The sequence below is a fragment of the Miscanthus floridulus genome, chromosome 14 (assembly GCF_019320115.1).
Source record: "Miscanthus floridulus cultivar M001 chromosome 14, ASM1932011v1, whole genome shotgun sequence".
Classification (NCBI taxonomy): domain Eukaryota; kingdom Viridiplantae; phylum Streptophyta; class Magnoliopsida; order Poales; family Poaceae; genus Miscanthus; species Miscanthus floridulus.
This window is the reverse complement of record NC_089593.1, coordinates 49,242,576-49,264,886: the sequence shown is the minus strand read 5'-3', so window position 1 is coordinate 49,264,886 and position 22,311 is coordinate 49,242,576. Positions and strand designations below refer to the sequence as shown.

Below are 22,311 nucleotides of genomic sequence, written 5' to 3'. Positions count from 1 at the left end.
CAACTCCTTAAAACTTAATGCACAAATATAATTTAAAGTGCAGAAAAGTAGGGGTTATGCGCCGGGGCTTGCCTGGGTAAGATATATATTAAAAAGTTAGTATCTGCATCTTCGGACCATCCACCATCATCTGAATAGAAAGCCTATTGCATCATCTCCTAGAGAGAATACCATTACACCATCTTCGGATTCCCAATCATCCTTTAATTGATCCGTTGATCCATGACCGTACCTATATGATATGCATTGATGCAAATGCATAGATATAAATAATCAACGACAGCAGAAATACTTAGAAACCCGATCACGCCTCACAAGCTAACGAGATAGTTCCATGCGCTTGTCTACGCATCCATGTTGTCGAATCAGGCGTTACTTCCCAACCAAAGTTTTAGTGATACAAACCCAAGTTGTTTCTTTACTCTGTTCTATCCATTTAATCTTTATTCGGAATAGGGCATCATTATCTATTTAGCAACTAATTATTCTAGAGTTACTAAATTACAGTGAGCAGCTAATAATGCTGGGAGCCTACTGTAAAAATTTCAGATCCAACACTGTTACCAATTTATCATGATAATTCCTACAAGTTTATATTTTTACAATATTAAGTACCTCAATTTAATTATATAGTTTTCCTAGAATATTATCAAACTATGTGAACAAAATATACTAGCAGATATATCATGATTTTAGGAGCCTAACAAAATTGGTTTGGCATTTTTATGATTTTCCTACATCAATTTTCAAGTATTCAGATGCTCGCTGAAATTAACAAAACACCGAAAAGGAAACTAAAGCTCCGTGGGCCCAAAGCGGACCAGCTCGGCCTGGTCCAGCGAGCAAGCAGCCCAGGCGAGGCAGGGCGCGTAGTGCGAGCGGCCCAGCCGCGGTGGCCATAGGCCAGCCCAGGCGCAGGAGCGGCACACGGCCCAGCGGGGAGTCCGGCCCTTAAGAGCAGACCGGCCAGAGGCCTAGGCAGGGCGCGGCTAGAGGCGACCGGTCAGCCCAACGCGCAGACGCAAGAAGCCCAGTAAGCTGGCCCACGCACTGCCTGCCCCAAACCGGCCTAGCAATTTATGCAATAAGGACCTTGCGTTTTCACGAATTGAACCCACAGTCCAGAGTCCTATTTAAATGAGTCACATATTTCGTAGTAAAGACCCTATATAAAATTTCTGCTTGGATTTATACCCTTCACTTCATCTTCTTCAGACAGAGGAGCAGAGGAGGCACAGGATGGGCATGGCAACGCAGCTCGGTAGCATCGGCGGCTCCCAGTGCGGACGGCGTTGGGAGGGAGGAAGGCACCAGAGCAGGCGATGAAGCGGGCGACGGGCGGCGCCGGGAGATGCACGGCTGCGACCCGGCTTGCCTGGCCATGGCGCGGACTGAGGCGAAGGGGCGCCTAAGAGGGCAGCGCATGGCTAGGGCGGGTCGTGGAACTTGCGTGCACGGTGGCCATCGATGGAAGCGCGGCCACGGTGGTGCTCCAGGCTTGGGCGGCTGCGGGCGCATGGGAGGGGCAATGGTGCTACGACCGTCCTAGAAGGAAAGCGGCATGGGGCAATGCAGCTGCTGCGGCACGGCACTGGCGATACTGGCGCAACATGATTGCGGACCATAGTGGAGACGTGGTACGGTGACTACGGCATGCAGCGGCCACAGCAAGGTACTATGGCTACACGAGGCTGCGGCAGAGAGGGAAGAGGATGAGCAGCGCGAGGCCGAGGGGCGCGGGTGGTGCGCTAGCACGTGCTGTGGCCAGGCGATGGTGGCTCAGTCCCGGCGTGTGCCCTCGCGAGGCAGCAGCAGGGAGCAGGGAGCACCGGCACAAGAGGCAAGCAGAGAGACCGAGGGAGAGCGGACTGGAGCTTGGGCATCTCCTCATGGCTGTAGAGAAAAGAAATGGAGAGAGAGAGAGAGAGAGGGAAGCAATGCTGCCGACATGGAGGTGACCTAGCTTGACTTGCCTTGGCACATCGAGACTGTACCAGGGCCGGGTACATACACATTGGATGATGATCTATAGATTTGGTTTTAAAATGCGTTAAAGGTGGTAAAGGATGATTGAGAGTGTTCGTGTTCCTCTGGTAATCTCAGTTTGCGTGCTGGTGTACACTCATGATGTCCCTTAGGCTTCCCAATAGTCATGCTCTATCTGTGTTCTACTAATGAGCTACAATCGTATGTCCAGATAACAAGTCCAGAACATGTAGTTCATAAGAGGTGCGTCACAAAAGCAGATGTCAGTTTTTCTCACCAACCATAGCAGACAGCTAAGAGCAGAGATGAGCATGAGAGCGAGCGGTCGTCCCCAAGAAGTAGAGATAGGGAGCAGCAACACGTGTGGTTTGGCGCAACGTGGCCAGAAGCTACGCCTGTGTGCGCATAGTGTGTCAAGGAACACAGCGCGGGCAGGGACAGAATGTCGTGCTCAGCTAGCAAAGACAAGGCCGAGTTAATGTGAGGAGACGTCATGGCAAGCAGTGAGGGAGGGAAAACAAGCAAAATCATACACGGCAGCAGCAGCCCGGTCAACTTCCTTTAAGGCATTCTTAGAGAAAGGACGCGATGGAGGGGGAGTAGTGGCATGACGATGGAACTCGGCGATGTGGCGCGATGCTAATAAACCGGAGTTGATTGATTTCGAACAAGGGGAACGTACTGCCGACGACAGGCGACGGAGCAGGGTAGGGAGACGTCCTGTCATCGCTGTGGATCTGTTCGCTCGCTAGTCAATAGCTAAACCAAGGCTTTTCAATTGAGCGTGCTTTTTAAAATAAACACGTGAGTATATATATGTATATACCTATATATATATTATTCTATTTATTAATGGATTTTATTTTATTTATAAATGTTGATTTTCATGCTCAATCTAGGAGAACAAACCGTTTGCTAGCATCGTCATTCGGCATTCCTAAATATCTTTACGCACTGAGTATTTTAACTTGACCATTTATTTGAGTCCACCAAAACTAAGTCACACCGGATTCACTTCGCATCAAGTATATTTTAAATCAGAAATTCCGAGAAACTCGTTTCAAAAATTTGTCTTAGGCCTAAATCACGGTGCTAAACGAGCTCATAACACCAGGAGTGTTACAACACCGCAACCAGGGTAAGCGACCATGACTTAGCCACCACTGAGAGACCCCAGAAAAGCAAGCCAACACAAAGAAAGGGTCTCTCTCATCAAACATCGAAAACAGGTGTGGCCAAGCCGTCGCGCCCCAAAATACAAATCTAGAAATCACCGCACCAGTGACATCTCCAGTAAGCCCTAGGAGACCTTGCTACTACCATGGAAGAACAGGTGTCACACCAACCTTCCTATAACAATGAGACTCCCGAGGCACGAGAGCATAAGAGGAGGCCAGGAGGCCGCACCAGCTCAAGGATGCCTGAACAGGCACCCGTGGGCTTTCACAAGCACCAGCGGGGTGCAAACAGAGAGCCTTGGAGTCTGGCAAGACCCATCTTGCCCAAGATGGGATTGCCTGATCCCCATAGTACGCGCGCACCACGGGCATATCCTCCTCTGCTCGCAAATTCCCTTCTAGCACCAGTTGTTGAAAGGGCAATACCTGCTTTGGCAACCACGCGGTTCTCCTCGAACTTTTCTCTCCCATTTCCTCTCTTAGTGGGAAGGTAGGGAATGATTTGTAGACACAACCATGAGTGGTTCGAATGAAAGGAAGGCTCTCCCGTGGTTGTGTCGGTTTCGTCTCTTTGCTTCTGTTTTTCTTTTCTCTTGTTCTCATTGGCGAGTTCTTTTATCAATTTTCAGGCCTTCATCTTCTCTTGTCCCCCCATCAACTTCTTCCCAGCCTTCTGTTGTACCACCGAGTACTGAGCCTTAGGACTCATAGCTCACTGTTAGTGAAGTGGTTGTGGGGGCGACAAGGCTTTCTAGCGACGATGCTGCTGCTAACTTGGCTACCCCGGAGGTGACCGTGGCCATTGCGGCGGGACCTTTTGAGGGATTGGCCTTGGCTTCCTGGGAGATTACTCTGGTCATGCCTTCTTCACCTCGGCCGGCTTCTCCTTCTCCTTCTCTTGCCTCCGATGGTCCACCTTTTGCTGATGATGTGGTGCAGCAGTTTGATGCCACTCATCGGCTATCGGAGTTAACTGCTGCCTGGGGAAGCTTATCGTCCCTTGCAACTTTTTTGGAGAAAAGCTTTAGGTAATTTTTTTGCCATTCCTTCTTTGGATGTTCGCTTTTCTTTTGTCCTCATGCCTTGTTTTTTTGTCTCTTCTTGCTCAGTCCTTCTCTCATGATCGTACCGGCTTCTTTTTCTCATCTGAAAATAAGAAAAAGTTGTCTTCCAAAGTGAGTGCCCTGAAGGCTGATCTTGACCTCCTCCGAGCCAAGATGGAGGCTGAGCGTCAAGCGCATGAGGAGGAAAAATCTCTTCATGCCCGAGTTGTTGAGACCGAGAAGCAGAGGGATGCTACTTTCCAGGAGGCTCAAAAGAATTCAGAGGTCGTGAAGAACTTGGAGGCCATGAAGAAAGAGTGCAACGGTATTGCGGGTTCTTTTTTGTTTCCTTCTGCATTCAGACTCTCCTTTCTATTGACATGTTGTTTGTTGCCTTGTCCAGCTCTCTAGGTTGAAAAGCAGAAACTCTCGGAGGGCATTGATGAAATGAAGACTCTTGTTCGTACGAGTCACAACAAGGCTGAGGAGGTAATTACTCATGCTAAGAAGGAACTTGCGCTTGCTAAGTTAATTAGGTGTGGAGCTGATAGAGATCTTGTGCAGGCCCAAAAAACTATTGAAGACTTGTTTGGCAAGTTGGCGACGGCTACTGAAAACTAGAAAGCTTTGTGGAAATCCTTTCGTTCAGTAGTCGACGTTCTCTGAACTCCAGCGGATGATGGGCAATCTTAGGCTCAGTTGATCCCTCGAATTCCGACTTGTTTCCAAGAGTTCGTGAAGAGGTGTGCCCAACTGCGTACCAAGAATGTCCTGGCCTAGGTCCGAGTTCTTGCTCCAGCGGTTCCTTTGTCCAAGATAGCAGAGGAGGCTGACAGTCAAGAATACATCGATGCCATTGAGAGGATAGAGCCTAAGGTTGAAGACTTAGCTAGTAGAATAGTAGATAATCTTAATATTGTTATCTCTCCTCCTAATGATGAGGCTTGATGTATTTGACCTTTATGCCCGTGCCTTGTAATATGACATTATGCTTCTTTTGAATGAAGATTTTTTGTTGATGTCTTCTCTGCCTGGATGATGCCTTGTTTATTCCTTGGATAATTTGTCCAATTGGTTAGAGTTACTTGACTTGCCGAGTACATTGTCTTGCTTCCGTCTTTGCCTTGTAAACAACTCCGCGCGCTATTTTGACAAACTTTCTTGATTTGTCATGTATTTTTCTGTCCCATGTAAACAACTCGTTATATATATAGATCTTTGTGCTAACAACCTTTCCTAATCTATCGAGTGCTTGTCTGGCCTTCTTCTGTGCCATGTAAACAACTCGTTATATGTAGGTCTTTGTGTTCTTAGGTATCTCCAGTGTAGCCCTCAAGCCTCTTGCTATTTGGAACAAGTAGCTGGAGGGTCTTGTCTTGAAATTGCTCTCGTCTATGCCCAGGCTTAGTTTCAGTCGTTTTGCTTTTATTTTGGGTTTTAGCTTGTTAGCTACCCTCATCGGTAGGCTCAAGCGTCTTTTTAGCTATTTTGCTCTCGGCCGGGATGCTCAGGTATATTTTCAGCCATTTTGCATTTTTTATTTCGGGTGTTAGCTTGTTAGCTACCCTCATCGGCGGGCTCAAGCGTCTTTTCAGCTATTTTGCTCTCGGCCAGGATGCTCAGGCGTCTTTTCAGCCATTTTGCATTTTATTTCGGGTGTTAGCTTATTAGCTACCCTCATCGGTGGGCTCAAGTGTCTTTTCAACTATTTTGCTCTCGGTCGGGATGCTCAGGCGTATTTTCAGCCATTTTGCATTTTATTTAGGGTGTTAGCTTGTTAGCTACCCTCATCGGCGGGCTCAAGTGTCTTTTCAACTATTTTGCTCTTGGCCGGGATGCTCAGGTGTATTTTTAGCTATTTTGCATTTTATTTCGGGTGTTAGCTTGTTAGCTACCCTCATCGGCGGGCTCAAGCGTCTTTTCAGCTATTTTGCTCTCGGCCGGGATGCTCAGGCGTATGTTCAGCCATTTTGCATTTTAGAAACAACTCGGAGAGAGCCATGAGACATATGTTTGTCAAGAGATAATCATCTTTATTGATCATGAATATTGATGTGTTACAATGATACATAGCGCTATCTTTGATGATCATGAACCTTGATCTCTTGTGTCTTGTATATATATTTTCCCTTGAGTTGTTTTTATGCGTAGAATCTTCGTAGCTGACTGATGTGCCATGTATTGTTGACTTCTTTTCCGTCTTCAGTTATGAGCTTGTATGTGCCTGGTCCGATGACTTTTGTGACTATAAAAGGACCTTCCCATGGACTAAGTAGTTTGTGGCGTCCGTCGGTTTTTTGTACTCTTCTTAGTACTAGGTCTCCGACTTGTAATGATCGAGACTGGGTATTCTTGTTGTAGTGGCGCCTTAGTCCTTGGAGGTATCTTGCTGATTACAGGGTAGCGTTTACTCTGACTTCTTATGTACTGTCTAGTTCTAATCTTCATGTGTGTTCTGCTTCTCCTTCATCGTATTGCTCTACCTTGGTGATGTCCAGATCAAGTCTGCAGGTAGTACGGCTTCTGATCCATACACCAGGAAGAAAGGTGAGTATCCGGTGGCTCTGCTTATTTGAGTCCGTAGTCCCCATACAACCTTGGGTAATTCTTCAATCCATTTTGATCCATAGTCTATTAGTTCTTCATACAATCTTGGTTTCAATCCAGCTAGTATGAGTCCATTAGCCCTTTCTACTTGTCCATTGGCTTCTGGATGTGCGATTGATGCGTAATCAATGCTGAAGCCACAATCCTGTGCCCAACTTTTGAATTCTGTAGCTATGAAGGGAGAACCCAAGTCTATGATGATTCGATTGGGCATGCTGAAGCGGTGCATAATGTCCTGGATGAACTCGACTACTTTGGCTACGCTGTATTTTGCAAGTGGTTTGTATTCGATCAACTTGGTGAACTTGTCAATTGCTACAAAGATGTACTCGAAACCGTCCTTTGCTTTCTTGAGAGGTCCTACTTGATCTAGCCCCCAGCAGGAGAAAGGCCAAGCGGGTGGAATGCAGATGAGGTTGTGGGCTGGCACATGAGCCTATCTTGCGAACATCTGACAACTTTTGCATCTTCTGACGAGTTCTTCTACGTCTTTCAAAGCGGTTGGCCAGTAGAAACCAGTGCGAAATGCTTTACCGACTAGTGTTCTCGAAGCGGCATGATTTCCACAGCAACCTGAGTATATTTCATCTAGGATTTGTTTGCCTTCTTCAAATGAGACGCATTTTAGGAGTACTCCTGATGATGCGGCTCTTCTGTATAGCTTGTCTCCTACTAGGATGTAATTCTTGCTTCTGCGAATGACTCGTGTGGCTTCCTGTTTTTCCACTAGCAACTTATTCTCTTTGATGTAATCAATAAAAACCTGTGTCCATGAAGTGTGGATCACTAGAATCTGGTTGCCTTTGGCTGTGAGTTCTGTGGTTGTCTCACCGGGTTATTTGATAGAAGGAGCTGATAACCCCTCTATGAATACGCCGGGTGGGACCTTTGCCCTGTCAGATCCAAGCTTGGCAAGAACATCTGCTGCAATGTTGGAATCCCGTAGGACATGTAGAATTTCTAATCCTTGGAAATGTTTTTTGAGTTTTCGGATTTGAGCACAGTAAGCACCCATGTTTTCTTTGGTGCAATCCCAATCTTTGTTGACTTGGTTAATGACTACTGCCGAATTGCCATATACGAGTAGTCGCTTGATTCCGAGGGTAATAGCCACTCTTAGCCCGTGTATGGGAGCTTCATATTCTACTTCATTGTTGGTAGCTTACCATAATATCTGAAGGACATACTTTAGTTGTTTTCCGTCCAGAGAAATTAGGAGGACGCCTACACTGGCTCCGCCTAGCTTGAGTGATCCATCAAAGTACATCTTCCAATGATCAAGGATGGTGCTTAACACGGGTTGTTGAATTTCTGTCCATTCAGCAACAAAATCAGCAAGGGCTTGAGATTTAATTGCTTTCCGTGGGGTGAAATTGATGTTGAGAGCACCGAGTTCAACCGCCCACTTGGATATGCGTCCTGTTGCGTCTTTGTTGTGTAAGATGTCTCCTAGTGAGAAATCTGTTACCACGGTAATCTTATGGCTTTCAAAATAGTGACGAAGCTTGCGTGAAGTGATCAGTAGGGCGTAGAGTAGTTTTTGCACATGTGGGTACTGGATTTTTGATTCTGACAGTACTTCGCTGATGTAGTATACTGGGCGTTGTACTTGATACACGCGCCCTTCTTCTTCCCTTTCCACTACTATGGCCATGCTGACTATAGTAGAAGTTGATGTAATGTATAGCATCATGTCTTCGTCTTTCTTTGGAGGTGTGAGGACTGGTGAGGAGGTGAGGTATGCCTTAAGTTTCTTGAAAGCTTCATTGGCTTCTTCCGTCCACTTGAATTTGTCTGTCTTCTTTAGTAGTTTAAGGAAAGACAACCCTTTTTCACCGAGTCTTGATATGAAACGGTTGAGTGCCGCCATGCAGCCTGTTAGTTTTTGTACATCTTTGATGTTTCGAGGAGGGCCCATCTCTATTATGGCTCGAATTTGCTTGGCGCTTGCTTCGATTCCGCGATGACTGACCAAGAACCCGAGTAGCTGTCCTGAAGGAACTCCGAATACACACTTGTTTGGGTTCAATTTCCACCTCCACCTTTTTAGATTCTCAAAGGTTTGTTTTAAGTCTTCAATCAGTGTATCCGGGTTCTTTGTTTTTACAACCACGCCATCCATGTATGCTTCTATGTTTTCGCCGATCTGATTACCAAGGCATGTTTGGATGGCTCTTTGGTAAGTGGCTCCAGCATTCTTAAGTCCAAACAACATGGTCCTATAGCAGTAGGCGCCGAACGGAGTGATGAAAGATGTATTGCTTTGGTCCTATTCTTTTAATGCGATCTGGTGATATCCGGAATAGCAATCAAGAAAGGATAATAGGGCAGATCCTGCTGTTGAATCAACTATCTAATCAATGCATGGTAGCCCAAACGGATCCTTTGGGCAGTGTTTGTTGAGATCTGTGTAGTCAACACACATGCGCCACTCGTCCGTGTTTTTTTTCTATACCAGAACTGGATTTGCTAGCCAATCTGGATGGAGAATTTCCCTAATGAATCTAGCTACCATTAGTTTTGTAATTTCCTTTTTAATTGCTGCCTTCTTATCGGGAGAGAATCATCGTAGTCGTTGCTTCACAGGTTTGGAGCCTTCATTGACATCAATTCTGTGCTTAGCCAACTCTCTTGGGACCCCTGGCATGTCGACCGGCTTCCAAGCGAAGATATCCTTGTTGTCCCAAAGAAAGTTGGTGAATGCGAGTTCCTATTTTGCTGATAGGTGGGCACTGATGGTTACCGTTTTTGAGGGATCACCGGTGCCTAGGTCGATTTGTTTTATGTCGGCTTCTTTTGGTGGTGCTAGGATGCTTGGCCTTTTAGCTGGTATCTTTAGTTCTTCTTGGCTTATTTCTACGGCGATAGTGGCTATTTCTTTTCTTCCATCATTTGCCCATGCCTTTGTTGTAATTTGGATTGCCTGTACGTCACAGTCAAATGCACGCTTTAAATCACTCCGAAGAGAAAGAACACCATTAGGCCCTGGCATCTTAAGCAACAGGTACGGATAATGCGGTATTGCCATGAATTTTGCTAGTGCTGGGCGCCCGAGGATTGCGTGATATGATGAATTGAAATCCGCGACTTCAAATTTGATGAACTCTGTGCGGTAGTTCAAGGGAGTCCCAAAAGTAACCAGTAGAGTGATTTGTCCAAGTGGCATTGCTGCCTTGCTGGGTACTATGCCATAAAAAGGTGTGCTTGTTGGTATGATCATCCCGGCGAGTGGTAGTCCCATCTTCCTTAGAGTTTCTGAAAAAATAATGTTGAGTCTGGCTCCTCCATCGATTAGTACTTTCATAACAGTCATACCGACAATGGTTGGATCTAGAACCAATGGATAATGGCCTACGTTTCCTACGCTGGTCCATTGGTCTTCTCTTGAAAATTGGATTGGGTAGTCTGACCAGTTGAGATATCTTGGTGTTGCAGGTTCTGCTGCCATGATTGTTCGTAACGCTAGTTTTTCTTGATGTTTGCTTCTGGAGTCTGGAACCCCGGTAAAGATTACTACCACTGTCCCTCTGGATTTTTGGAATCCCTTGTCTTCATGGTTGTCTCCTTTTTTTTGATTGTCTTCTTTATTGTTTCCCTTGCTATCTTTTCTAGTATATCTTTCGTTGAAGGTGTAGCAATTTCCGATGGTGTGCTTTCTGTTGGGGTGCAAGGGGCAATGTATGTTCTCAATGTCGTCATATCTTCTGGGCTTGGTAAATTTCTTTGATTTGTCAGCCATTGCTACTATGTTGTTTGGACCTCGCTTTCTCTCCTGATGTCTGTTGTTTTGAGGATTTTGCATGTCCGGGTTGTCTATGTTGTTTCTATCCGAGAATCTTTCTCTTGTTTTTTCCTCTGCAGTAATCATCATTTCTACTGTTCTTCTGAATTCTTCATTATTTCTTGGGTTTTCTTTGCAGAAGTCTTAAAATTGCCACCTAGCCACGATTCCGTGAGAGAAAGCTTCGATTACTTCTCGTTGTGTGATGTCATGTACTTGAGCTCGTAGTTCGCCAAATCGTCGATAGTAATTTCTAAGACTTTCACCTCCTTTCTGCTTGAGTCCTTTTAATTCTGCGTGGGTGATTGGATGTGTAATAATTCCCGTGAAATTTTCACAGAAAGCTCTTTGCAAGTCTTCCCAATTTCTGATTGATCCTGGATTCAATTTGTCAAACCATTGAAGTGGCATGATTTCTAGGGCCATGGGAAAGAACAAGGTTTTGATGTCATCGTCTCCTCTGGCCAATTCAATCGATTATGAGTAAATCCTGAGCCATTGCTTTGGTTCGGTCTTGCCATCATACTTGGAGTGGTTGGACGGCTTGAATTTGTGAGGTAGTCGTATTGAAGCAAGTCTATTTGCAAAACAGGGGAATCTATCGTGCGTTCTGGCTTCTGTATATTCTGATTCTGCGCCCCCTTCTTGCTAACTGTCGTCTTGGTGAGAGTAGTTCTGTGTGGCTGTCCAAGTAGGTGCTCTGCTTCTGGCCTTTCTTGGTTGCTCGACTCGGTTGTTTTGACTGTGATTTCTTCGGCTCTCTCCGTTGTGACTTCCACTTGATCCAAGTCTTTCGAAAGCGGACTTTCTTTGATTTTGATCTTCCTATTCATGAGATGTTGCTCTTCCGTCGTGTGTCCTAAAGACTGTTGATCAGAGAAAGTCTCGGAGCTGTTCTTGTTTTTCATTGGGATATGAGGTCGCCCTGAGTTCTTCTAGTGCTTCTCGGATCTTATCGTAGGGTGTATTCGCTGCTCGTCCTTCTTTGACCTCTCATTCTGATTTTCTTCTATTGTACTTGGCTAGGTCTGATTCATATTTGATCCAAGTGTCCTTTCACTGTTTAGCGTTGACGTCCTTGTTTCAATTTGTTCTTTCTTTCTCTCGCTTGCCTCTGACTCTCAGTCTCACCATCGTGCCCCTGGATAAATGGTGATATGTTGTATTCGGACTCATCTGAAGACCTCACGTCGGGTACTTCTGGGGGATCAATGGTGATCGAGGACGGCGAATCATGAATACTTCTCTAGTGTGAGTTGTTCTGTCATCGTCGTTGATTTCTGTACTGCCAGAGCTGTTGATAACTTTAGTAAAGTTTTCGAGGTCATAGATCGAATCTCCTTCTTGGTATGGTAGAGTTACTGTTGTCGTATTGTCGACTAGTTGGGTGCCATCATCCTCAGGAACGGTGCCTGGCCAGTGAACGATGCAGTCTTGAGATGTTATGGTTAAAACGAGACCTTCATGGGCTCCTTTTAGTGGCATTCTAAGGACTGGATAGGTGGATCCTTCGCACCATGTTTGATAGGATGTTGCCACGTTGTGTAGTCCGAACGGAAGAGGACCTGACTTCTTTGAAGTATTCTGAGTGTACTCCAAGTAGTATTCTTGATAGGTTGACGTCATATTCCGGAGCTTTGTCAGAAAAAAACTCGGTTTTCTGAAAGAACTCGGACAAGACTTCGTCTCGGAAGCGGAACTTGAGTTTGAATCGGATGCGTAAAGTCGTGGAATCTGAGTCGGGTTGGACATTATGAGCTGTGCGAATCTTTCGGTTAGCTGATCTGTCGTTGTCGCCGAAAAGGAAAAGTCCTGATGATGATCTGAATCTTTGAGGAGATGGCCTTGTAGCTTGCCATCGTCGCCTGCCTCGCAGATCCATGAACCAAAGATGAAGGTCGATCCCTTCGAGAAGATCATATTGTCGAGGTCCATCGAGCTCTCGGATGCAAAGTCGCCAAAAGCCTCTACCTGGCGCGCCAGCTGTCGATGTTTGACCACCGATAGCCTGCCACGGAGGTACCCGGGGCAGTATGTTCGGGCTTCAGCGTATGCAGACCTCGACAGTTAACGCAAGAGACAGTCGATTTATCCTGGTTCGGGCCCTCGATCTTCGATCGAGTAATAGCTCTACGTCCAGTCGGTGTTAGCCTTTGCGTTGGGTTAATTATAAAGTGTTGTGTTGTACAATTGTTGTCTTGAACTCCCGATTCAAGGAGCCCTGCCCTCCTTTATATAGTCAGGAGGCCAGAATCCTAGTCGGTTTACAATGAGAGTTCCTAGTAGGATTATAGAGTAATACTGCTACTAAGATTACAGGAGAGGAATCCTAATTAGACTAGGTCTTCTCCCTTCCTTGCGGGGTATCCAGTGGGTCCCGCACCGACAATACTATAGAAGGGTGATCCATCTTTCATTCACTCATTCTTACACCATAGAAGGGACACCAGAAGCTTCCCTTCAGGCAACCCATCTTTTAGTTCTAGATCTCCTATCTCTTCCACCATTCTTGCATAGGTATTGTAAGAACTTCAGAGCCTTTAAGCAAGGAACATGCACTTGATCATCTTTGAGACCAAATGTAGGGCTCCGGTCTGAACTAGTATAATTTTTTATGTCTTTTAGATACTATAATCGTCTTCCTAAAGTAGCACGATAATTATATATATTTATTAGTCTGATTTATAAAACTGCGACAAGCTTGACCGTTGACCATGCCGCCGAGTAGAAGCTGAGCCCGATGCCGTCGGGACCCGGGGACTGTCCGCGGCCATGGCGCACACAGCGCGTCTGGCCTCAGCTTCAGTGAACGGATCTCCACTATATATGAATTGCCACACGTAAATAAAAATACCATACCATATTAGTTTATATTATGAATATGTTCTCGACTTTTTTTTAAGAAAAAGATAGTAGACACAGATACGTGTACACCAAACCTGTGTTTCCTCGGTCAGCCGCAGCCAAACAGAACTCGTAGTTCCTCGTCCGTCACGCGCCGTGCCCGTGACCTACTGCGTCAAGTGCGCATCCTTTCCTTTCCCTTCCTCAGAAAAAAAAAGCGAAGCGACCCAACTCTCTAAGTTTCCTCTTCATCTTCACCCCCAAACAACAATCACAACCCTCTCTCCCTCTCTCCTTCACGTCGCCGCCTTTGAATCCCCACCCCTTCGCTCCTCCGCCGGCCTCCTCCGCGGCCGATGTGTGTGCCCCGCCAGCCCAAAACCCTAGAGGTACGCGCGCGCACAGCTTCCCCACCCCGCCGGCCGCCACGCCGCCAGCGCTCCCCGACCCTGGCGGTCGGCGATCGGACCTGGCGGTCTAGGGTTTTCGCGGGATTTTTATTGGGGATTCTTATCCTATTTTCGCTGATGGATTTTGGTGGTTGTTTTTTTTTTGTTTTTCTTTGCAGGTGACGAGCAGGTAAGGGGTTCCGATCGGAGATGGCGGCGGCGGCGGCGGCGGCGGCGATGGCCGCTCATAGAGCCAACTTCCCGCTGCGCCTGCAGCAGATCCTTGCCGGGAGCCGCGCCGTCTCACCTGCGATCAAGGTCGAGTCTGAGCCGGTGAGTCCCCTGTTCTCTTCCCCGTTCTCCGCATCCGGGCTGCTTTGCTTGCCGTCCTTCGTTCTAGTGTTTTGATTGTAACGGGCGACTTGCCTTTCGTGGTTTTAGATAAAACTAATCGTCTATTGGTATCTCAGGTTAGGGTTTAGTTTATCTGTTGTGGGCTCGCTTGTGATCTCTCTTAGGGTTGGTAGTTAGTGCTGTTTGAAGAGGTGCCATGTTTGTGACTAGGTGGTGATGGTAGAATCTCTATTGCTTTAGGCCCTGTTTGGAACAACCTTTTCTTGTAGAGCTTTTCTGGCTGTCTAGAGAATCAGCTTGAATCTATGTTTTTGACAACACTGATTATCCTGAAGAAATTGTCTGTCATGAGTCTGTAATGACATGAATGCCCTTAGTGCTGATGATGACTTGTTTGGTTGATAAATAAGCGGCTAAACCATTTATTGCCCTTTTTTTTTACATTTGGACCAATAATCCTATAAGTTTTTTTTTACTTTAAAGTGAAAACAGTATAATTTTGCATACCAATACAACATGAATTAATTTGAATTGCCACTCACGTGATATTATTACATACCAAATCTGATATCAACAAGTTCACAAGAAAAAATCAGATTTGAAGGGATAAAAAAATCGAATTAAGCCATCAAATAACAATTGTAGCTTTTTTTTTTTCATTCTCAAGCTGTGTGTGTCAATACTTAAAACAAGTTGGTGGCACCTAAAAAACACAACAAATTCACATGTCAATAGCTTCATATATTTATGCAAGATGTTAGAACTGGAATAGATCATACTGTTTCTTACTCATCTCACCAATCATCCCCAACAAGTACTACCACTTGTAGGATCTCTCTTGAGGCCAAAGACATTCAAATTCATTCTCTTCCATTTCCATAGTTGTATCCCAAGGAGTTCCATTTAGTTTTTAAATGCAGGCGACAATAGTTCTTGTTTTGCGTGCATTGAATTTGGCCTCCAGGTTAGAGAACCCAACTGTATTCAGACATCTCCCAAATCCAATATTACGTGCAACTACTTCTTCTAGGCAAATATCTATGAAAATATTGTCTTGGCCTGCATCCCACATTGCTTTGCTGCTTTGCTGTTTTCCATCTGCAATTTTATACTGCAACAAATCATTTTATGTCTTTCTGATATTAGTAGCACACAGTAGGACAGGGAGGAGAAATATATGCATATGAATACATCAGTGCGTAAGCTTATTTCCAAACCACAAATCCAATAACGCACAGATCCAATCATTAATGGTTCATCAAGCATCACCGGCATCCAAGGTTACAAAAGGCGCTAGGCGATCTCTAGGCGGTGACCCTCTCCTAGAGCTTAGACGATCCTAGGTGCGCCTAGGTGTTTACAAGGCATTTTATACCCATGCATATTTACCTCTAAAAGTCTAATCTAAAATAAAAGAAGAAACAGGAGACCAGTGGGCCAAGGGTTATATAGAAAGGCCCATGAAAACAGGCCCAGGCCCAAGTTTGAAGAGCAAACCTTATCCCTAACCTCCCCTCCCACCTTATCAATTCACGCTGCTCCCAGCTTGGCCGCACAAGTCACGACTCGCAACTGACCGTGCCGTCTGCCGCCTTTTGGAACACTGCCAGCTCTTTTTTCAAAGGAGAACAACACCTATGTGAGAGGATGTTCAATGGAGACGTGAAAAAAGCAAGAACATATACCTTGAAAGCTGAACGGGGTGCGGCAAAGTCACGGTTGTGGGCGTCGCTGGCCGATCTCACTTGTTGAGGGCTGGACGGAGTCGCTGGATCTGGAGGTTCACGATAGGCAGCCACCGGTCACCAGTGAGGGGTCAGATGCCGATGGAAGTGGTGCTGGCATTTCCTTAGCCGGTGGGATGGCGAATCTGAAGCTGGGTGCAACAGCTTAGGTCAAGCTGTGGCTGGCGATGTGGGGCAACTTGGCGGTGCGAACACTAATGGAGTCGCCAGGGAGATGCGGCACCCCTGCGAGTGGCCTAGTGTGAGCAATTGGAGTGAATGGTAGGGGAAAGGTGTGGTAAGCCTTTTATGTGATTGCAATGATGGAAATCCTACCAAGTTCATGCGCAATATTGGAACATGAAACTTCACAATCGGTGGGATTTTCCCCAGCACTCGCAGCCAGCGGCTTCCGCTCGTGTGCAAAAGGTGTTGGGGGAAGAATTGCGGGCGGAAGAAGCATGTTCAGAAGCATGTTGTTTGGGGGAGTTAGTTCGCTTTTTTCAACCAGAATCCCCTAAGAAGTGGCTCCAAACGTGGCCTTAGTTCTTTTGTGAAGTCGTTTGTCCTCAAGGGTGTTCTGTTGTAATGATGCTATAGTGTCAGTCATAGGTTTTACTTTCTGATTTAGTTGGCTCTCTATCTGCCTATGTCCTTCAGTTGCTGCTTTTCTAGGTTTAATGAGTTTTAGTTTCCTTTCTCACTTTGTGTTATGGGTCTGTTCTTCTTTGGGCATTTAGCATTCTTTATTGGTCTTAGTCAATTATTTATCAGAGTAGAGTCTTACCGCCTGTGACTGGGAGGTCCCGGGTTCGAGTCGCGGTCTCCTCGCATTGCACCGGCGAGGGTAAGACTTGCTACTAACACCCTTTCCCAGACCCCGCACAGAGCGGGAGCTCTCTGCACTGGGTACGCCCTTAATAATTTTGAGTCATAGCAGATGCCGTACAGTGCAATATTATGGTTGGGGTCTGTATGAACTTGGTTGATGCCAGTAGTTCTGATAAATTTGTGGAACAATTGTAAAACATATCACGATTTGATATTTTTACTCCCAGTTTGGTGGCTTTATAACACTGTCACATCTACTTCTGGTTTCCTGGTGACAATGATCAGTTTGTTGCCACATGTTCTTCAAGGTGATTTGTGGACAATGTGGTTTATGCATGTGATTTGGATACCTATTCTGAAACATGACCGTGCATAGTTGTGAGACGTGGATAGCATATTATAGTTGGTACTAAACCTGATTTGTAACTGTTGTTGACGGAACTTGCTTTTTACTGCAAAATTCTACTTACTTTTACCAATTATTTGGGGAGCGTTCCTCTTTTGGTTCCACATTCGTTATCCTTGGTGCACCTGTGAAAACAACACTTTGATGATGAATTATCCTGCATGTGTTTGCATTGTAGCCTGCAAACGTCAAAGCATTTATTGATCGAGTCATCAATATTCCACTACATGACATTGCCATACCACTATCAGGCTTCCGTTGGGAGTTCAATAAGGTGAACTTTTCAAAAGGACAACCCATCTTATGTTTTTCACTTGCTTCCTTCGTGTTTGTAGCTTACTTTACGTACTTGGAAACAGGGAAATTTCCACCATTGGAAGCCTTTATTTATTCATTTTGACACATATTTCAAGACATACATTTCTTCTCGGAAGGATCTTCTTTTATCTGATGATATGACTGAGGCTGACCCTATGCCAAAGAATGCCATCTTGAAAATTTTAAGAGTTATGCAGATTGTTTTGGAGAACTGCCAGAACAGAAGTTATTTTACTGGTCTTGAGGTGAGCTTTTGTTTTTGCTGTTACCTGTTTCTGTTCTTTATAATATGTGTAATATAACCATCCATGCTTTTTTGTTCAGTTTGTGTTAATTCTTTTCCGTTTCTTTGTCAGCATCTTAAGCTTCTCCTGGCATCGTCAGACCCTGAGATAGTTGTAGCAGCTTTGGAAACTCTTGTTGCCTTGGTCAAAATAAATCCTTCAAAGTTGCATATGAATGGAAAGCTAATTAGCTGCGGATCTATAAACACCCATCTTCTATCATTGGCCCAAGGATGGGGCAGCAAGGAGGAAGGTCTAGGCATATATTCTTGTGTTGTGGCAAATGAAGGAAACCAGCAGGGGGGCCTTTCCTTGTTCCCAGTAGACTTGGAGAACAAATATGGTGGCACACAGCATCGTCTTGGTTCAACTCTTCATTTTGAGTATAATTTGGGTCCTGCACAGTATCCTGACCAAACTAATGACAAGGGCAAGTCATCTAATTTGTGTGTGATACATATTCCAGACATGCATCTTCAGAAGGAGGATGACTTGAGCATACTGAAGCAGTGTGTGGACAAGTTCAATGTGCCCCCAGAGCACAGGTTTGCATTGCTTACAAGGATAAGATATGCCCGTGCCTTCAACTCCGCACGGACTTGTAGGATCTATAGCCGCATAAGTCTTCTTTCGTTCATTGTTCTTGTGCAATCCAGTGATGCTCACGATGAACTCACATACTTCTTTACAAATGAACCAGAATACATAAACGAGTTAACTGTGCGCTATGCCTGAATCAATGATTTTTGCCGATATCGAGTGCTTTCACGAACAGTTCATGTCACGAGACCGTTGAAGTAGAGATAGCTTGAAAGATGTGTTAGCCCCATGATCTTATTATTGTATTACGGCCTGCATGATTCTACCTTATGCCCCACTGATATAAGTAATAAGTTAGGGTCATCGAATCTATTGTTGTTTCTACGGTCTGCATGATTCTGCATCATGCCCCACTGGTCATAGCGATAGATGAGATCTAATATGTTCATTTGATTTATCTTTTTAAATGGTTAAATAATGATGAGTAGTTTCATTTATACAAAAGGGATTCGGTTACTTGTAGTCATTAGATTAGCATAAATTAATCATTGTTGACATCCTCTTGTCATTGACTAATGTTAGTCTAAATAATGAGATCTATCCTGAGTGATAACCAATTTACCTTCCATGAGCTTTAATTAATTTATCTTTATGAGTATGATGGAATTGACTATTTAGTCAATTTTCTTCCATATCAGCTCTCAGAGCCATACATTCGGGACTGTCTGGCAACACCAATATGTTCCGCCTTAAATTACTGATTAGTTCTCTCTCCATATCAGCTCTCAGAGCCGTACATTCGGGACTATCAGGAGGAGTGCGCAGGATCGACCATCCCTGCGCTGAAACTAGGCAGATCTCTAGCTCCATCGAGCGGACCCTTCGGGCTTGCTCGTGTGCCCTCAGCATGGGATGAAATTTCGTGCCGACACACCTTTGCCTTAGCTTTTTGTTGTTCTCTTTCTTCTTTTCCAAGTCAAGCACTTGATCACCACCATGGTCACACCATCATCATGATCTTTATCATTTGGAATGTACTTAACATATCTCATATTCACTTAGAGCACATAGGTTATTACCTAGGGTTTCATCAATTCACAAAAACCAAACTAGAGCTTTCAGATCATGGCCAAGCCACGACCGCCTCCTTCACACATCCCAGGTCACTAACCCATTGCCGTATCGGAGTCTCGGATCACACCTGTGGTAGAACCGCCTAATCTAATGCCTTCTAGGAGTGCTTGTCTTCCATTAGACACTAAGCACTCAGGGGAGAACACCAAATTACTCAGTTCCATCGGGCACACCCTAGGGGAGAACCCGAAAATCCACATTTTTGCCATCAGGATCATAAATGAGAGAATAAAGCTTATATCACTTTTAATACAACATCAAGGTACAATATTTATTATTATAACAGCGAAATGTAAACATATTATCAGAGTTATGAACAATTTAATTTAATAGCGGAATATAAACATGTGATCAGAATTACAGCGAAAATAATTATCTAAACATGACATGAGGAAGTATTGATATGTAAACTATGACAACAGATTATAAAACTTTCATTTATAAAAACATTTAGTGAGAGTTATAAATAACAACTATGATCATAGCGTAAAGGAATCCTCATTGAGCCCACTAGGAGGAAATCCACACACAACGGTCAGCTTTAGACTCCACCTGTCACCTGCAATAGAGGGAATAAAACCCTGAGTACTCATTTGTACTCAGCAAGACTTACCCGATAGAAGGAAACAAAAGACTCCAAGGATATGCAAGGCTATCTGGCTTATGGGTTTATTGCATTTACAGGAAGCATTACTAAAAGTGCGTCCTTACATTCGATTTTTATTAAATGCCGTATTGGTTCATTAACTAACCATTCTATGTAAGCACCTATGCTACTTTCAAGCAGGTGGTAAGCAATCAGATTTCCCTTTTCCATCTTTCGTCTTCAGTTCTTACTATAGTGCTAGACACGAAACAAGCCGTACCGGATCGCCTGGCGATTCGTGAATCAATGCCCCCAACTAGGTACCCCAAAAACACACGCCTCGCTTGTGCCCAAGGCACAAGCAGGACCAACCCATCACCCTCCTGTCCTAGGGTCATAGGTCCACATCCAAACTGGGACTCCAAGCCCCTGCCCCTTAGTCTCGGACTCAGTGCGGTGCAAGGACCTCCTCCACCAAAAACAAAGCCCTGGCAGTCGGTCCGGAAAGAGCTAGAACCCATGACAAGAGAGCAATAAGCCTTCCGAGCGCCCATACACAAGTATGTGCTCGGAATAATAAATCTGTGACTTGCCCATGATGCCTTATGCAACGACCGGTCCTTAACCGACACAGATAGGGACAACAGTGTAACCAAGCCAAGCCCCGCGTCTACGGCGACACAACCTCTTACATCCACCAATACCTAAACCATATCCCTGCCCAGTCACCATTTTTCTTTCCACCATTTTTTATATTTTCTAGTGATAATAATCCAATAATATATTTCCTATCTCTCACGAGTGACAGGCAATCACTCGACTTCTACCGGAGTCCTATAGCATAGCAATTTACATGATCCAATCATACTAGTAAGACTCATAGGATAAAGATATATATATGCAAGTGGGTTTCATTCAACTCCTTAAAACTTAATGCACAGATATAATTTAAACTGTAGAAAAGTAGGAGTTATGCACCAGGGCTTGCCTGGGTAAGATATATATTAAAAGGTTAATATCTGCATCTTCAGATCATCCACCATCATCTGAATAGAAAGCCTATTGCATCATCTTCTAGAGAGAATACCATTACACCATCTTTGGATTTCCAATCATCCTTCAATTGATCCGTTGATCCATCATCGTACCTATATGATATGCATTGATGCAAATGCATAGATGTAAATAATCAACGATAGCCGAAATAGTTAGAAACCCAATCACGCCTCACAAGCTAACGAGATGGTTCTACGTGCTAGTCTACGCATCCATGTTGTCAAATCAGGCGTTACTTCCCAACCAAAGTTTTAGTTATACAAACCCAAGTTGTTTCTTTACTCTGTTCTATCCATTTAATCTTTATTCAGAATAGGGCATTATTATCTATTTAGCAACTAATTATTCTGGAGTTACCAAATTACAGTGAGCAGCTAATAATGCTAGGAGCTTACTGTAAAAATTTTAGATCCAACACTATTACCAATTTATCACGACAATTCCTACAAGTTTATATTTTTATAATATTAAGTATCTCAATTTAATTATATAGTTTTCCAAGAATATTGTCAAACTATGTGAACAAAATATACTAGCAGATAGATCATGATTTTAGGAGCCTAACAAAATTGGTTTGACATTTTTATGATTTTCCTACATCAATTTCCAAGTATTCAGACGCTTGCTGAAATTAACAAAACACCGAAAAAGAAAACTAAAGCTCCTTGGGCCCGAAGCAGACTAGCTCAGCCTAGTCCAGCGTGCATGCAGCCGAGGCGAGGCAGGGCGCGCAGCGCGAGCGGCCCAGCCGTGGTGGCCATAGGCCAGCCCAGGCGCGGGAGCGGCACACGGCCCAACGGGGAGTCTGGCCCGCGAGAGCAGACTGGCCAGAGGCCCAGGCGGGGCGTGGCCAGCGGCGACCGGCCGGCCCAACGCATGGACACAAGAAGCCCAGCAAGCCGACCCACGCGTGGCCTGCCCCAAACCGGCCTAGCGATTTATGCAATAAGGACCTTGCATTTTCACGAATTTAACCTGCAGTCCAGAGTCCTATTTAAATGAGTTACGTATTTCGCAGTAAAGACCCTGTATAAAATTTCTACTTGGATTTATACCCTTCACTTCATCTTCTTCAGACAGAGGAGCAGAGGAGGCACGGGACGGGCGCGGCAATGCAGCTCGGTAGCATCGGCGGCTCCCAGCGCGGACGACATCGGGTGGGAGGGAGGCACTAGAGCAGGCAATGAAGCGGGCGACGGGCGGTGCCGGGAGATGCACGGCCACGACCCGGCTTGCCTAGCCACGGCGTG

The 22,311-nt window shown here is 45.0% G+C and overlaps 1 protein-coding gene across 1 annotated transcript; it reads left to right on the top strand.

The window, feature by feature from the left end:
• The first annotated feature begins 13,640 nt into the window (after positions 1–13,640).
• LOC136504899 (E3 ubiquitin-protein ligase UPL1-like) lies at positions 13,641–18,485 on the top strand. Its single transcript, XM_066499941.1, has 5 exons — positions 13,641–13,828; positions 14,008–14,161; positions 17,322–17,417; positions 17,503–17,706; positions 17,818–18,485. Exons 2-5 carry the CDS (start codon positions 14,039–14,041, stop codon positions 18,478–18,480), a joined length of 1,086 nt encoding a protein of 361 aa, XP_066356038.1. The 5' UTR covers positions 13,641–13,828; positions 14,008–14,038; the 3' UTR covers positions 18,481–18,485.
• The last annotated feature ends 3,826 nt before the right edge of the window (positions 18,486–22,311 follow it).

What these genes read in the sequence shown, in the direction of transcription:
- LOC136504899 (XM_066499941.1), top strand. Translation starts at nt 14,039, where the DNA reads ATGGCGGCGGCGGCGGCGGCGGCGGCGATGGCCGCTCATAGAGCCAAC. An exon ending in TCAAGGTCGAGTCTGAGCCG is followed by an intron (nt 14,162 to 17,321) that starts GTGAGTCCCCTG and finishes TTTGCATTGTAG; the next exon opens with CCTGCAAACGTCAAAGCATT. An exon ending in GTTATTTTACTGGTCTTGAG is followed by an intron (nt 17,707 to 17,817) that starts GTGAGCTTTTGT and finishes TTTCTTTGTCAG; the next exon opens with CATCTTAAGCTTCTCCTGGC.